Source organism: Lissotriton vulgaris, chromosome 8, assembly GCF_964263255.1.
Source record: "Lissotriton vulgaris chromosome 8, aLisVul1.2, whole genome shotgun sequence".
Taxonomy (NCBI): domain Eukaryota; kingdom Metazoa; phylum Chordata; class Amphibia; order Caudata; family Salamandridae; genus Lissotriton; species Lissotriton vulgaris.
In genome coordinates, this window is record NC_141696.1 from 1,235,932,612 (window position 1) to 1,235,949,669 (window position 17,058).

Consider the following 17,058-nt stretch of genomic DNA (forward strand, 5'->3'; position numbering starts at 1 on the left):
TGCAAAGCTTAATTGCATATGTTCCTTTTCTTCCCCTGTCCCTTTGTAAATGAGATATTCATGTATTACTGACTTTAGCATGTTCCATTTCGTCCCCACCTTTAGTAAATACTAAATCGTTTTCTATATAGTATATGTTCCTTTTTCACCCTCCCTGTTGTGGAGATAAACTGACTTTAATAGTATGTTCCAAATCTTACCTTCCCTATAGTTTTGAGCTAAAACTCTTAATTTCGTTTTTTACAATAAGTTCTTCTTTAAACTGCCATCTGAATTGCAAAAGTCTTTGGGTATGGCATGTTCCCTTTTCTTTACCTTTCTTTAATCAAAGTTGCGAAAGATTGTTATCTAAATATAGCATGTTCCTTGTTCCTACCTTCCCTTTCAGTTTAAAGTTTTTAAATGCTTAGCATACTCTATCTCTTGCATAGCTATACGCTGTTTATGATTTTGATTATAGATAGTCTAATTTGCTTTAACTTGATGCTCATGACATATGATGATGATGAAGATTAGATAAAATTTTGAACCTACCCAGAGTCTATGGTTATTTCATATTTACAAATGTTATAAATGTTCTTGAGTACCTAACTTCAAAACTCAACTCCCTGATCCAATGTGTTTAGGTTCCTAGTATCTACATTGCTAGGTTATAGATATAGGAATTAGAAGTATAGAATCACAAATTATACTGATAGTAGAGCGTGAGTTATCTAAGTAATATTAGGTGGTTGTTATAAAATTATGGGCCCAGGTGAGTATTCCTAGCGGGGTGACCTGCGCGCTCTATCACTAGTATAACTGGGCTTTGAACCACAACCTCATTAGGGCACACCCGCTTGTGCTCATTCCTCTTTGAGAATCTTCGAGTGCTTGAGAGGGGCTTGAGGTGTGAACCCCTGCCCAAAAGCTTGACTTTTCTTTGGCCCTGCAGAAGTAGGTGGAATCTCGGGCTTTCGAGGGTTTGAGTAGTTTCTGCTGAGATGGTAACTTTGTTTGCTCTTCCATTTCCTTACTTCTTCACCTGTTGTATTTATTCAGTAGGAAGGAGTGTAGTTGCCTTAAAAAAATATTAAATAAATAAAAAATATGGCTACTGCTTATGTCAAATAACACACCAAATGATAGAGAGTCTCAGGGAATCGTTTAAAGACCAGCACGGACAAAATTCCCCAGTTCCATACTGTATACACAAAAATAGTCTGCAGGTCTACAATGGTTCTACGAAAAGTAGTGCAAGGGCACAACAAATACTAGCACGAATCTAGTGTTAGAAACTGAAAAAGTCCTATTTAAGAGATTCCATCCTCTTAAATAGGACTTTTTCAGGTTCTAACACTAGATTCGTGCTAGTATTTGTTGTGCCCTTGCACTACTTTTCGTAGGAACATTGTAGACCAGCGGACTATTTTTGTGTATACAGTACTGCTTATGTCACCAATTCTCATTCTTACCCTTTCCTTAACGTTTTAACTCATTCAACAGCATCACTGCCTGGCACATGTTGCAGTATGGATTACCAGGCTATCTCTTATGCCTCCATTTTTACCATTTCACTGTCCCTGCAGCTAAGTTGGCGAGTCCTTTTTATAATAATAAGTTGCTTGTCTATCTCTCACATACCTCACCCATCACATGATAATTGTTGCTTTGTTACAACATGAAAATACTTTTCATATATGCTCAAAACAAAACGAAAACTTCCCTGGGTATTAAGAAAACTGCAGTGATCTAATCATATAAACATTGTGCACAATAGTAAAATTACATCAGACATACAAAAATATACTGTTTATTTTAAAATAGTGTCAAGAAAATAAACAAATATTAAATGTAGACATAAACACCAAAAGATTACATAAAAAAATATCTATTTTGATTTTATGACTCTTTCTTATTACTAATCATTCCATGTTGAATAAGTCACCAATCCTTATTCAAATACCATAACGAGAGGCAAAAGATGAGCGAAACAAAAACAACATCCTCTCAAGCATATAGACAATATGCTGTAGCTTGCTATCCATGCAGGTAAGTGTGTCAGTTTCCCAAATACCAGTAATAAGTCAAATGCTAAAATACCATCCAAAAGAAATTTCGAATTTAACTTGCTAAAGATAAACCGGGATCCTATGGGCAGATACATTTCACTCCTACTCACAGAGATCCAAGGCACTAAATATATTCTCCTAAACATAAGGAACCAACATTTGCAAGAAACAGATTTCCTGAAGAAAATCTTGAAAGAATAAGGGGAGTAACAGTGAGAGACTATTTCATAAAAGGCAGCAATCTCAATATAATATAGAACACAACATTAAATAGGACACTACATCATACACAGGCTATCAAGGCCATGTCTAGGAAAATAAACAGGGACAGGGATTAATTGATGCCTGCTGATACCTTTAAGAAAGGGAGAGGGACTATTCCTTCTTCTCCCTTATTCATAAATTATACACAAGAATAGCTCAAATCTACATCACAACCAATATACGTCACAACTTCCACAGTATCAGAATGAAAGGGGTGGCACAATATAAACCACTACCCTGAAGAAATACATTTAGAAGGAGGGCCTAACAAAGCCATCCAGCTAACAGTGAGGGCATAAGAAATACATACAACTTAGAAAATTATCCCTAAGACTCTTCGCAATTAGTAACCGTTCAGATACATTTAATTCAGGATTTAGTGGTCTAGCTATCTTTCGTACTGCAAGAGGTAGGAAGGGTTATTAGAATCAAGAATAAAAGTTAATGCAAGAGCTAGATATCATAGAACTTAACTTCAACATAAGCAAGAACCAACCAGAACTCGTGAGATACAGGTGATAATCCTGTGAGGCCAATTAAGAATACTGAGGACTAACAGGCTGACAAAAGCTATTAGGCTTAAAATAACTGTTGTATGATAATAGAAATAAAACAGACAAACTACTAGCCAAGAGACAGCGAGCCCAAAGGGTGAGGGAAGGGCACCGTAAACACATGAGCAAGAGAAGATAAGTTGCTTTTTAGACGTATCAGAAACTATACAAGGCAGGACAGAAAAACAAAGATGAAAGAGCAACCTTTCTAGAAGAGATCGGAAGTCCAACTATTACACCTGAGTGAAGGGTAGTACTACATAAACCTATAAAAGAAGAGGTGCTAAGAGCTAATAAATCAATGCAGTCTAAAAACAGACCCTGGCCATGATGGGCTAACAATATCCTTCTACTGACATTTTGTTCCCACACACCCTTCTGGAAAAAACATACGAACCCTCTTTACTCTGTTGAAGATTTAGGCATTACTCCATCAATGAGAAAAGCGGATGTGGTGGTGATCCCAAACCTAGAGCAGCCAAAAGAGGAATACTAATTATACAGGCTTATAGCCCTACTTACTGTTAACATCGAAATATTTACTAAAATTCTTTTGAGTAGCTTAGACAAAGTTATCAGCATTAATGGAACAGGGCCAATTGAGCTTCATGAGGGAGAGACAGGGCTCTGATAATATCAGAAAGGGAGCCCACTTAATAGAAAAAATAAAAGGGAAGGGATTAGGGATTTGAAAGAGTGGGCTGGGACTGCATGGTCACGTAGAAGGGTAAATACAGCTCCTGCTTAGCATGATCAATATTGTAAAGATTAATATGCTATCAAGTTTACTTTGTCCTTCTCAAGCTCTACTGACATAGATCACACTCACAGAATAAGAGGGACTATAACAACAGGTGATTAAATGTGTGCTTGGCCAGTCCAAACACTCATCACTACTACTAAGCTACACAATTCAGGATAACAGTGGAATGCACTTCAAGGGAGTCAGAAAAAGATCGCTCTTTACTGAGATGGCTCTTGAAGGGTGGTCACTAAAAGATTTTCCATGCTTGGAAAAAGGTGAGACCAGCTACGTATACATTTCAGAAATCCAAAAATCAGTCTTCTTGTTTGGGACAAGCGGGTGATCACAAGAGGTTTATCTATCCAGTTGTCTCCATATAGCCATGGCCCTTCCAAAATGCATTCCACCTGGCGATGGATAGTACAAGGTTCATGAACTGCCGAAAGGGGCAGGTGAAATCCTTTCTAGGATAGGCAGCCAATAGACTTTTAACAAAGTTTAAGAAATAGCTTGCATCATGTTACACAATAGTGCCTGATTTTGAAGTTATTTAACTCGCTAAATGACAGCACAAAACCGAAAAGACGGTCCTACCAGAAACAAAAATTTCACAATATAGATAAATGCTTCAAACACATCCAACACCGAGAAGCTTAGTAACAGCTACTACTGGGAAGGGACCTAACACAGTGCAGATTAAAACACATACTCCACAATATCAATTATCAGAGATGTGGGAAAGAAAGGGGCACACTGATCCACATTTGGTGAATTTGTGAAAAAAATCAAACATTCTTTTTGGGCCTGACATCCTTGGTGTAGTTTTCCCCAACTTTTTTTCTTCAATCCTCCTTTTTTTGCTGACTTCTTGTTTGCTGATCTTAGGACTCTGCAGACTTTACCGCTGCTAACCAGTGCTAAAGTGCTTATACTCTCTCCCCAAAACATGATAACACCCATATGGCACATTTAATTTACTTGTAAGTCTCTATTAAAATGGTACTACGTGAACGCAGGGACTGTAAATTAAATGTTAGTAGTGGGCCATTGCTGCATGCGTGTGCAGTTTTAAACTGCAATTTCAGCGAGGCTAAATAAACCTTTTAATAATCAAAGAGGCGGGAGGAGGAAATCCTGATCCTTCAGTTTCCTAGTTTCAATCCAAATAATCAAATGGGGAAGGATCACTTGTCCTGCATGAACCAGGGTATGCAGGAGATAAAGCAAAAGTGTCTCCAGTAAAAAAAAACTCATGCACGTGTTGGGAAGCGTCGGTAGCGGTATATCTTGGTTCTCCGCTCTTCATACACGTGTGTGCATAATCATAGGGATCCACCAGGAGGATCTTACCCATGCTTAAAAACAGTAGTGACCCAGTGACATGGACAGTGTTCATTTAAAAAATACCCGTATAGCCAGAAAATGAACTTTATTAGGTCTGGGTTCGGGTAACTCCCATAAGGGAATGCTCAAAAAAGTGCGTTCTATTGAAAAAATTAGGATTTCAGGACGCACTAGCATTTCTGTGAAATAGAAATGGCCGACATGTTTCAGCCCTATCTGCCGGGATTCGGACTTAAGGGCTTTCTTCAGGACCAATCGTGGCAAGTGAAAGTGACACAAGTTTACTAAACTGTAGCAAACAAGTGATAGAAAAAGGGAAATCTTCAACCTGTTTCTTCTCCAAGGTCTCAGTGTACCTGTGAATAAACATTGTGGACATATAAAGACAAGACATGGGAAGAGGTATGGGAGACACACAACGTAGTGAATTCACTACTATACAAATAATTCTTGATGCAACTTAAAATGGGAATACTTCATAACCCCCAGTTACTGGCAGTGTCAACTCTCTCTTTCTCCACAAACGTGTACCATGCAGAAAAATTCTGGTTGCAGTGATGTTGGTGTACTCTTTGTGGTCATGCAAGGTAAAGAAGGCTTGTTTATCTTTAATTATTCAAAAAGCGTTTGTGTCATAGTATTACATACAACATAGACTTATATAGCTTTTGCATGCGTGAATGTTGGATTGCAGTTTGTATGTTCATGCAAAAAGACTAATTTACCCATGCGATGTTGCAAAATGTGTTTACATCGCCCTCAGTGTTATAAAAGCCACTCTCAGCGTGCGTGCTCTTAAGTCGTATGGAGCCGCTCATGCCGGTGATCGTTTTGCGAAAAATAACGTACCTTGAAGTGTAGACAAATTACACTTCCTTCGGGTGTTACAAGGGCTTCGAGGGGGCTAGACCCAAAGAAACAGTAAACGTTTTAGTCCCGAATTTAGGATACTTGCGGTTAAGTCGCTGGATTGTGGAGGATGTCGTATACCTAGCGCTCCATTCCTCGCGCCTCGCATTACGCTGCAGCTGCCTCTTGTGACCCGGAAGCAGCAGGGCTTTGCTACCGGGTTGGTTCTAATAGCTCTACGGTAATGGCGGTAGAAATAGGACTTACGAAAGACGTAGTAGTTCGTCATAACAATAGACGAAAATCATCCAGGTTATGTCTCAAGGGGGAGTCGTAATTGCAATGATCGTATGTTCAATTAAAATTCAAAAATGATTATTTAAACCATCAAAAGTACAAAGTGGCAAAGAATTATTACAAAGTGTTCAAAGGGATGTATTTTCAGTTAGAAGCCTAGGCACTCGGCTGGTTTTGAATTCAGTGTCAGCACGAGAAAGTCTTGCTTAAAGCTCATGCTTTTTGATCCAAAAAAAGAGCCGCATGTTGGTGTGACTGTATCATTGGGATAAAATAGTAAGGTTAATTTCTGTATGGTACCTGTTAAAATCTAGAAAATAAGGATTTGAGCTCAGGTAGAGTGGCTTCCACAGTTAGGCTTGCGATCTATATGAGAAAATTACTTATTCGTGGTCTCAGTAAATAACAGTTTTTTATCTCAGCAGGTTCAGCCAGGGAATATTGTCATTCAAACCTCTGGTGTCTGTGCCCAGACGGTGTATCCAACGCTGTTCCTTTTCAAAAAGGATTCTCTCTGCTTTGCTATCCTTAGTCTCTAGAGTTTCTAGAACGACCCAGTTGAGTTCATCCACTGTATGTTTCTTTTCAAGGTAGTGACTGGCCTTCTTGGTGGTACTCTTTTTACATTTCACATTGCTCCGGTGTTCTCCAATCTTTTGTTTGACCTTCCTGCATGTCATTCCGATGTATCTCAAATGACAAGGGCAGGTTATCATGTACACCACATGACTGGTGTTGTAATTAGTATGTTTCAGTATCCTCCACTTGAAGTTCTTTCTCGTTGTTTGATGGGAGGTGGTCTTGTGTGGACCAAATTGTCCTTCAAGTTTCGACTCTGTTTATTGGCATATCTAGGTTTGGGCCATGAGAGTGCTCCAGAATTTAGGATCCTCCCGATCTTGTTGACGATCTTCTTAACTCTATCAGTCACTGGACTGTAAGTGGTGACACAGGTCGTCAAACCTTCTGGTTCTGTTTTAGTAGATGTCTCCAAAAGGCCCTCTCTATTCTGGTTGCGGGCCCGCTTTTTGCACTTATTTATCACTCGCCTGGGGTAGTCACGGTCTGCCAATTTTACACAAAGGTCTTCTGCTTGGGCTCTGTATTCAGTATTCTTGCTACAGTTCCTTCGTAGCCTGAGGAACTGGCTGTAGGGAAGATTTTCCCTCAGTGGAAGGGGATGAAAACTTTTAAAAGATAAAAGACTGTTTTTTGCTGTTTCCTTGAAGAAGGTACGTGTTTGAAGAGATCCATTTTCTGCATAGATTGTGATGTCAAGCAAATCTAAGCTCTTCCTTTCAGCACTGTACGTAAATTTTAAGCAGTTATATTTTGTATTGATCCAGGTGTGAAAATCCTTACGGTTTTCTTCATTCCCATTCCAAATTAGCAGAATATCGTCAATATACCGCTTCCAGAGCAGTATATGACGAATGTAAGGGTTGGTTTCAGTGTGAATGTGTGTCCCTTCGAAGGTGCTCACATATAACCCTGCCACACTGGGGGCAAAAGTGCTGCCCATCGAAGTTCCGTGGCATTGCAAGTAAAGGGTCTCTTTGTATTGAAATTAGTTCTCTATGAGGGCGAGACGACAGCACTCCAAAATGAAGTGTCTTGGTGTCTTGTGTGGCCAATCTGTATTGAAGACTATTGTCTCTAGCATGTCAAGAGTCTCTTGTTGGGGCAAGCTCGTGTAGAGGCTTTCTACGTCAAGCCCCACCAGCGTCATGGTGTCAGGTGAGTACTCGACGTCCTTGAGTAAGTTCAAAAGGTCCCTGGTGTCCTTCAGATAGGTCGGCGTTTTCTGTACCAACGGTTTCAGAAAATGATCAGAAAATTGTAAAAGAGGCTCCAGGACTGACCCAATACCCGAAACAATTGGCCTTCCGGGAGGTGGCATTCGTGCTTTGTGTGTCTTTGGTAATGAATAAAAATACGGAATGTTTGGATTTTTCGTTTCCAAAAATTCCGCTTCTTTTTTGGATAGCCAGTTGTTGACTTCAGCTTCCTCAATCATCATCCTTATCGTTGTTTGTAACCTTTTGGTGGGATCTGTAGTTAGTATTCTGTAAAATTTCTCACCAGACTGTAAGTCCAGACATTGCTTATCATAGCTGGATGCAGAGAGTATGACTACACCTCTGGCTTTATCGACCGGCTTGATGATGATTTGACCGTCATTCTTCAATTCATCTAGTGCTGTCTGTTCAACCCTTGTTATGTTGTGGAAGGGTCTCTGCTGATCCAGTGCTATTTCATCTACTTCTCTCATGATTGCTTGCTCGAAAGTGGTAATTTTGATTGGGACCTGTGAATTTAGCGGAAAGAAGGTGGACTTATTTCTCAGTGGTGTGTCGCCGTCTGGAGTTTTTTTCGGTTGATCCTTAAAAGAGGCTTACAGCTTTAGCGTGCAACAAAACTCTGCCAGTTCACATTTAGTCTTGAAAATATCTGTGTTCGGAGTTGGAACAAATCCTAAACCTTTGTTGAGGATATTCTCTTGTTCTCTTGTCAGAACTTTATCAGTCAAGTTCACGATGAGGGAGTTGTGCCTGGTCCTGTCTTGGCTTTTGTCACGCTCCTTGTCTGGACCTGGCGGGGTCTGGTCAGACCAAGTTACCCCTCGTTGTTGTGTCTGGCCGTTCCCTAAAAATGGAACCCTTGGTTGGAAGTTCTGTCCCTGTTGATTAGGCATTTGTTGGTTCATTGGTGGGGGGCCTTAGAAGAGCGGATTCATCCAGCCTTGAAATTGGGGGTTGAAAGGTTGGAAGGGCATCCCTGGATTGTGCATCTGAAAGAATGGCGGATGCCACGAGTTTCTGCCTCTGCGATTGCCTCTTCTGTTCTGGGGTCTTCCTCTATTGTGATTGGGGAATTCGTCGCCACTCTGATCCGACCCATCTCCTGAGGATCCGCTAGTTGACCCATAGTTTGATGCGTTGTCATTAAATTTGTAATCCTTATTGCTGTAAGGATGCACACGTTCCAGAGAGAATCTTTTCAGTTCTTTCGCCAATTTCTGTAGCTTTGTTTGGGTAAGATATTCTTGAGTGTCTTCCATCTCCTTATTTATTTCATCAAGTCTTTTTTTTTTTAAATCGTTACGTTGACTGTGTTGTTTAGTTTTGTTTCTAGGATTTTAATTTTGATGGTAAGTTCATCTGTTAGTCAGGTTGCAGTTTTAATGATCAGGACTAAATAGTCCCTCTTGCACTTCCAGGATATGGCCAACCAATCCTTTCTAAATGCCAAGTCTTTCAAAGAAATTCGGGGAGCATTCGTCACCCAGAGACCTCTGGGAGCCGCATTGACTCTAAGGTATTCTGTCATGACTATGCCATGGACAGCGGTTCTTACTTGTTCTTTTTTTATTTCAGTAAGTTCATCCCAATCTGTGGTGCTTGCTAGAGTCTGAGTGAGGTCAATCTCCAGGAATCGTAGGGGTCTTCCTAGTATTGCGTCAATTTCTTTGGTCGTGTAACTCAATCCGAAGTTTTCAGCCATTGGTGGTTCGTACCAGGGCGAGGAACTCAATCCGAGATGGATTTCAGGAGAGTCCGATTATTGTTATACTCCCACAGCTGTGCGCTGCTTAACATCTAATAATCAAAGAGGAGGGAGGAGGAAATCCTGATCCTTCAGTTTCCTAGTTTCAATCCAAATAATCAGGCCTGGCAAAATAAACATTTTGCCAGGCCTGAAGCTTCCTTTTTAATACACATAAATCACCCCTAGGGTAAGCTCTAAACAGCCCATATAGCATGGGGCAGTGTGTTTAAAATAGTTGGACATGTACTTTTAACGTATACATGTCCCGAGGGTGAAACACTCTTAAATTTGATTTTCACTACTGCAAGGCCTCCCTCTCCCATAGGATAACACTGGGATAACTTATTACATATAATAAGTGATAACTTTTAATTGGGAGCAGGTTGAAAAGTCGAGTTTGGTCTCTAAACAATTGTAATATAAAACTCTTTAACGACAAAGTTGAATTTTATGTCACAATTCTGAAAATGCCACTTTTAAAAGATTGGTATTTTCTTTTCCTAACCATTTGGTGCCTGCAGCATGTATGCTGGGTCACATGACTAGGTGTAGCTGGCAGTTCACCTTTGTGTATTACTCCCAGAAAGCGAGACAAAGGGCGAATAGGTGTTGTCAGACTGGGCCATCTCTGTCAGGATGTAGGGGAGGAGCTGTCCTCTACAACACTTGCACATCACAAAGACTCTGTCTTATCCCCCCACAAAGGGTTTCACGCTAGTATTTTGTGCCCCAGACAAGCTGGTGCCAGGGCAGGGGTCCAGGACATTCCAGACACTTTTGTAGGGGGGAGAACTCTAGAAGTCTCTCCCACTTCAAAGAGAGCACCTGGTAAAAATATTGGACCCCCAGACCCAACTCTTCGGATCTCTTCAGGACCTTTGGACACTGCCAGGAAGAAAGACTGCCCAGCAGTGACTACTGCCCTGCTCACCTGCTCGCTGACCAATAACTGCTTTCTGCCCAAGGCCTGCTAGTGCTGCACTAGGACTCTTCTGCTGCTATGAGCTGCCCTGCTGAATCCAGCTTGTCTGTGTGGACCCAGAACTCTAGGAAATCTCCAAGGGTCAGTTGGCTGACCCCTGCTAAAGCCACAGGGGCAGATAGCCTTCTTTTACACTGACATCTCCACGCAGCCCGCCATCTACTCTGGCCCAGCTTGTCCTCTACGCATTTCATTACAAGTCCTCGCAAACTCTGGCAGCTTCCTTGATGCCAGCCTGAGCAACTCGACGCCAGGACTTTGTATCTCAACACCCTTACCACAAGGTATTTCTCAGCAGACTGAACTCAGTCCAGTATCTGGCCGGCCCTCCATCACGGTCAGCCTGAACTTGTGAATTAGACCAAGTCTACCATGACCAGATAATCGCGGTAGGCGAATTTTGCTTCTTAGCAATTGATTTTTACAAAGCCTTTCAAATTGCATATCTCCAGTTTTACTAATTGCATTTTTGTCCTTTTGGGATCAATTTGTTAAATTTGATTCTATTGTTTTAAATTTGTATGGGGTTTTCCTTGTATTTTGTTATCACTTTATTACTTTTTGTGTGTTGTATAAATACTTTAAATATTGCCTCTGAGTTAAGTCTGACAGCTTTTGTGCCAGGCTACCAGATGGCTGAGCACAGGTAAATCTGGGGTTTGCTTGGGTTTCACCCTAAGAATTGTGGTTGCTGCTTGAGTAGGGGTTCACCATTCTTAACCAGTAACACAATTTCCTACAATTGAGAAAACAAAGTCTTAGCCACAGCCAAGAAATTAGGCATCATTTTACTAGTGGCTGCCAAGCACTTTATCACCTTATACAGGAACTGAAAAGATGCCTCAAGAGAGGTGCTTTGGATGAATATAGTGTGCACTGCTTGGCAGTAGAGAAAATAACTCGCACTATCCCCAAGGACAGATGCCAAATCTCAAAAGATGTGTTTACCATTTTCAAAATCAGTCATTCATGCCCGTGGCAGACACATGCCAACTAGGGCCTAAATATGAGTCTGGTGGCCCAAGGACCGTCAAACACTTGGTGGCGTAGCGGTCTAGCCACCGCAGCACCAGCAGTCCGACCACCCTATTACGAGTTGGGCGCTCGGACCGTAATTGGAACACCAGTTCCCTGGCGGTAGCACAGCGGTCATCGGCTATGTAGTATGCAGGTGGTGCAGCTGCGGCACTGGCATGCATATTACAAATTTCAGGACCGCCAGCGTTTTCATGGAGGTCTATCCTCCATGAAAAGGATGGCGGTGCTGGAAGAAGGGGAGCCTGGGGATGCATACACTGGGACTGCAGAGTCCATGCCATGCAGGAACACTGTGTGGCGTTCCCATTGCGCTACCTCTTTCAAAGGCACTGACGGCTGCCCGCCAGACCACAAAATTGGTCTTAATCTGGTAGGTGGAAGCGACCTTCGGCAGAGCGGTGGCGCGGCAGTTTGCACAGCCATGCCACCACTCCGCCAAAAGTAGTAATTAGGCCCTTAGTCTCTGTGCTCTATAAGTGTTCAATACTACCATAGAGAAGAATCTAGAAAGACCCTTGCAAATTGATTGGAAGGGAGACTGGGTATCCTTCAGACCTTATGGGAGGTGCAGGCACTGGACGGAAAACTGAGATGGTGGTTAGGGGTTCAGGTGAAGGCACTGAGAGTTGGGGGAACTTTTATTTGTGTTTTACTCTTCTTACATTTTTCTTAATGATTCTTTTTTGCCTGCATTATAAAAGTAACTTAATCAAGTCAAAAGGCAACCTATGCAACAAAAAAGAAGAAACTTTACCAGGCATGGCATGCAGATACCTGGAGTTATATGTATAACAATCAATCTCTAGAAGAAACTTCTTCTAGTAAAGTACAATTTGGTGTAAAGAACATCATTTTTTACAAAATTGTGTAAACCTTGTGAAAATTAACAACATATACTAAAAAATGCTGATAGAAATATTGAGAAACATTACCACTAAAGGTAATATGACTACATTATCATGATTACATTTTGTTAATCAAAAGGCTCACCTCTGTCCACATTAGGGATTCCCAAGTCAGTAGTCGGAATCGAACTATCAGCATGATCACTGTAGTATTCAAAAACTGAGGCTTCCCTCTCCCAAGTTTTCTTTACAACAGGAACTGAAAAAGAATTGAGATATATAATTTGTTTGCAATTTGCAATTAATGCTATAGATCCATTCCAATATAGAATGACAGATGCCGATATGGATTGCAATTAAGGGCACAATGCACCTTTTCTAATAGACTAATAAATACAAGCGCTAAGACATTTTAAAAGTTAACATATCCAGGCAATCAGAGTTTGGTGAAGATAAGGCAGTAAAATGTTTACCAAACAGTTTTTACCTCATACACTGAAAACCTTTAGTGCTATTTATTGATTTTGCTGTGATAAATTAAAATTGAACTAAACATACACTTCAGTATTTGAAAAATCAATACAAATCATACAAAGCAAAACCCTACCAACAATTATGTCTGCTCGGGATGTTACCAGGAATTAGGAACAATGGGCCAGATGTAGGTAATCCCCAAATACCTAGTCCTTAATAGCGATTTTCACCGAATCGCTATTAAGGACTCAGTATTTCGGATGTAGGTAAAACATTGGTAAAAAATACTGATTCGGTAATATTCGCAAAAAATTTGTGATTTCCTAGAAATCGGTATAAAAAAATCAACCGAATCAGTATTACAGAATCTGTAATACCGATTCCGTAATTAGCGATTAAGTAGTTCAAAAATTCTGTAATTGTCGAATCAGCCAATCCTGTGCATCCACATTACTCCAAAACCAGGAAGTGCACACACCCATGCAGGTGCACTGAATCTGTAGCTGTTGGAGAGACATAGAGCAGCAGCAAGAGCAGAGGAGCTGCACAGCCAACACCCAGCTAACACAGAGGAACTGCACCATGGCCACACAGGAGAAGGAGGAAGGAGGAAGGATGCTGCCGGAAGGAAAAGGAAGCACAAGTTCAGTGAGAGGGAGTTGGAGGTCCTCATAGAAGAAGTTGTCAAAGACCATGACCAGCTCTTAGGCAGAAGATCACTGAACGTCCCTGAGTCCCAGAAAAGGCAACCCAGTAGAAGATCAATGCGATTGGAGTCACACATCGCACAACTGAGGACTTTAAAAAGCAATGGTATGACCTGAAGGCACGTGCGAAGGAGAGGAGGGCTGACCCGCAGAAACAAGCGGGAAAGTGTAGTATGTACTTTATTATAGTTATACTAGCTCTTTAAGGAATGCCTTCTTTAGAGTTCCTATTCCATGTTCTTAGAATGTTATGACTGTATGCTTTGACCATTGCAAACCTGGTATTCTACTTTACTGGTCGTGGGTTGATTTACTCTGCTTGAATAAACCACCTTGTCAACCCTTCTTCCTGGATCTCTATCTTTATTTGATCTACAACCTTACAACATTTATTGGCGACGATCGGAAGCTGATTGGAATCAAACCCACCGACATGAGCAGTTCGACCATGAACTTTAAGGTCACTGGCTCCAACGTTTCTGTTAAAATCGGATTTTAACTTGGGAATTTTCGTTTTCATCTCTTGAAACCACCTTCACATAAACTGTGAGTTTTTTCTTTAATAATTTATTACCTGGGAGCCGTCTTTGAACGCTGCCTGCTCCATACCGTTTATTTTCAAATGAGCGAAGCATTCTACGCTCGTGAGGCAAGCTGTGGAATTGTTTTCTTACGCGCTTCTGGCACACGCGCAGTACGTCTACAGCGTCACTCTGGAATGCGTCCAGTGTATGCTGTAATCTGAGTGCGCCCCAGCTTTGTTTACGTGATCGGCGCTCAACTTCAACTGCTTGCACTCCAGCTGTATTTACGTGTGCAGCGCTCGACGTCAACTTCTAAAAATAAAACGTCTATTTCAGCGCTCCGCGTCTGCTTTATATAACGCTGACAGGCATCGCACTCCTGAACTTCTTGTCAACGCGACCTTGTCTCTGAGGTTTTGGTCGTCTTCTGTCTAAGTTTAAAAGATCGTTTTTCCGGACAGTGCTATTTCAAGGCTGACAAGTAAGAAATTATCATAATATATACATTTTTTTTGTGAATTATTATGGCTGCTTCAGGTAATAACAACAATGGGATTGTAGCACCTCCATCTTTTTTAATTGTTCCTGGCAAACCTCCTACTCCGTGGCACAAATGGCTGCGTGTATTTACAAACTATTTGGAAGCTATAGATGCTCTAGAATACCCTGCATCCAGAAAAAGAGCTATCCTGTTCAATCATTTAGGAGATGCTGGCCAACAATTATTTGACAATTTAGCAGTAGTTCAAGCTCCTGCTGATGATGACTCATGGAATGTATATACCGAGGCACTAACACGTCTGGGCAAACAATTTAAAGATGATCCATCAGTCATGGTTGAGAGACATATGTTCTTTAAAAGGAAACAGTTACAAGAAGAGTCCATAGAAGACTATGTAGCTACTTTACGAGTTCTTGCATCAAAATGCGAATTTGGTACCTATCTGGAGACTGCTCTTCGTGATCAGTTAGTCTTTAATTGCTTCAATAAGAAAATCCAAGAGCGGATTTTGACTTGCAAAAATCCAACTTTAGATGAAGTTATTGTAATTGCGAAAAGTATTGAGTGTTCTGTTGTTTCCTCAAAAATTTTAGCTGAACATGCCGCTTCTTCAAGTGTTTGCAATATTTCACAGGCATCTGGTGACAATTGTAATGTTAATGCTATTTCTAACCGCAATACTGGGAAAAAAGTTTTTGATTCTAAAACTAATATATTTTGTTACAGGTGCGGTTCAAAGTTTCATGTTGGAAATAATCCAAAGTGTCCTGCGCAAGGTAAAAGGTGTTCTAATTGTAAACGTGTAGGTCACTTTGCTGCATCGTGTCGTTTACCCAAAGATAAGTCTAAAGTCAATATGGTTTATTCTGAGGAAGAAATTTGTGATGCCTTAAATCTTTCTTCTATTTCATTCATTCAGGTAAATACTTTATGTGATTTCAGTATCAAGGGTCCTATTTGCACCATTTCAATCGGGATTCAGACCATACAGGTTATGGCTGACTCCGGATCACCTATTACCATTTTGGATGAAACTACTTTTCAATGCTCTTGGAATGACAAAGAATTATTTACTACAGATGTTAATCCCAAAGCTTTCGGGGGTTTTGACATAACCATGCGAGGATATTTTCCAGACAACATTGATTTTAAAGGTCGTGTTATCTATACTAAAATATATGTTGCACACAATGGCCGTGATATTATAGGCTGGCAAGACCAGGCCAGACTAGGCATTATTTTAAAACCCGGTCATCCTGAACCTGTTGCTTTGGGTGATCTTCCTATACTGTCTGTTTTTGATTATTGTAATGACCCCATTCTTTGCAATGTTTTAGAGAAATACAAAGTTGTTTTTGAAGATAAGATTGGGTTGGTGAAGAATTTCGAGCATGATATTAAGTTAAAAGACAACGCTTGTCCCGTTATTCAAAAGGTACGGCCTGTTCCTCTGTCTGTGAGAGAGGATTTGAGAAAGCACATTGAATCTTTAGTTGCTCAAGACATTATTTGTCCAGTTGAGTCTTCAGAATGGGTTTCTGCTGCCGTCGTAGCACGAAAACCTTCTCGGGAAATTCGTTTATGTGCAGACCTGCGTGTACTCAATCGCAACATTGTCATTGATGTACATCCCTTACCCAAAATCCATGATATGCTGGCCAACATTGGTAGTAGCAAATATTTTTCCACTATCGATTTGCGCTCAGCGTATCACCAAATTCCTTTATCTTTAGAATCTCAACCTCTCACAACATTTGTTACACCTTTTGGTGTGTATATGTATAAAAGGTTACCATTTGGGCTTGCTTCTGCAGCCAGTATATTTCAAAGATTAATGGACTCCATTTTTTATAATTGTCCCGGAATTCAGGCGTTCCAGGATGATATTTTGGTTCATTCTGAATCCCTGGATCAACATTACATATTGATGGAGTATGTTTTAAAATCTCTACAAAATAATGGCCTTACCGTCAACAAGAAGAAGTGTAAATTTTTGACTAGTGAAGTTGATTACTTAGGCCACAACCTCTCAAAAGATGGCATTAAACCCAAATCTTCTTTGTTGGAAGCTATTAAAAATGCTCCTCCTCCTCTAGATAAAGACTCTCTCAGAGCATTTTTGGGGTTGAGTGAATATTACGCTCGCTTTGTTAGGAGCTATGCTCTTGTAGTTCAACCCCTTAGAGATCTGTTAAAAAAACATGCTAAATTTGTGTGGTCTTCTGAATCTCAATCTGCCTTTGACTCCGTCAAAGATTTGATACTCTCTGCTCCTGCCATCAAGCCCTTTTCCCATGGTGTTCAAAGCATCATTACCGTTGATGCTAGTTCCC

The 17,058-nt window shown here is 40.7% G+C and overlaps 1 protein-coding gene across 2 annotated transcripts in view; it reads right to left on the reverse strand.

Moving 5' to 3' along the window:
* The window catches only part of B3GLCT (beta 3-glucosyltransferase), a 1,059,223-nt gene that overhangs the window by 371,897 nt on the left and 670,268 nt on the right, over positions 1-17,058 (reverse strand). For both annotated transcript variants that reach the window (XM_086935136.1, XM_086935137.1), the window contains exon 11: positions 12,664-12,777. In XM_086935136.1, the coding sequence (XP_086791262.1) occupies positions 12,664-12,777 (114 nt within the window). The remainder of the gene's footprint in view (positions 1-12,663; positions 12,778-17,058) is intronic.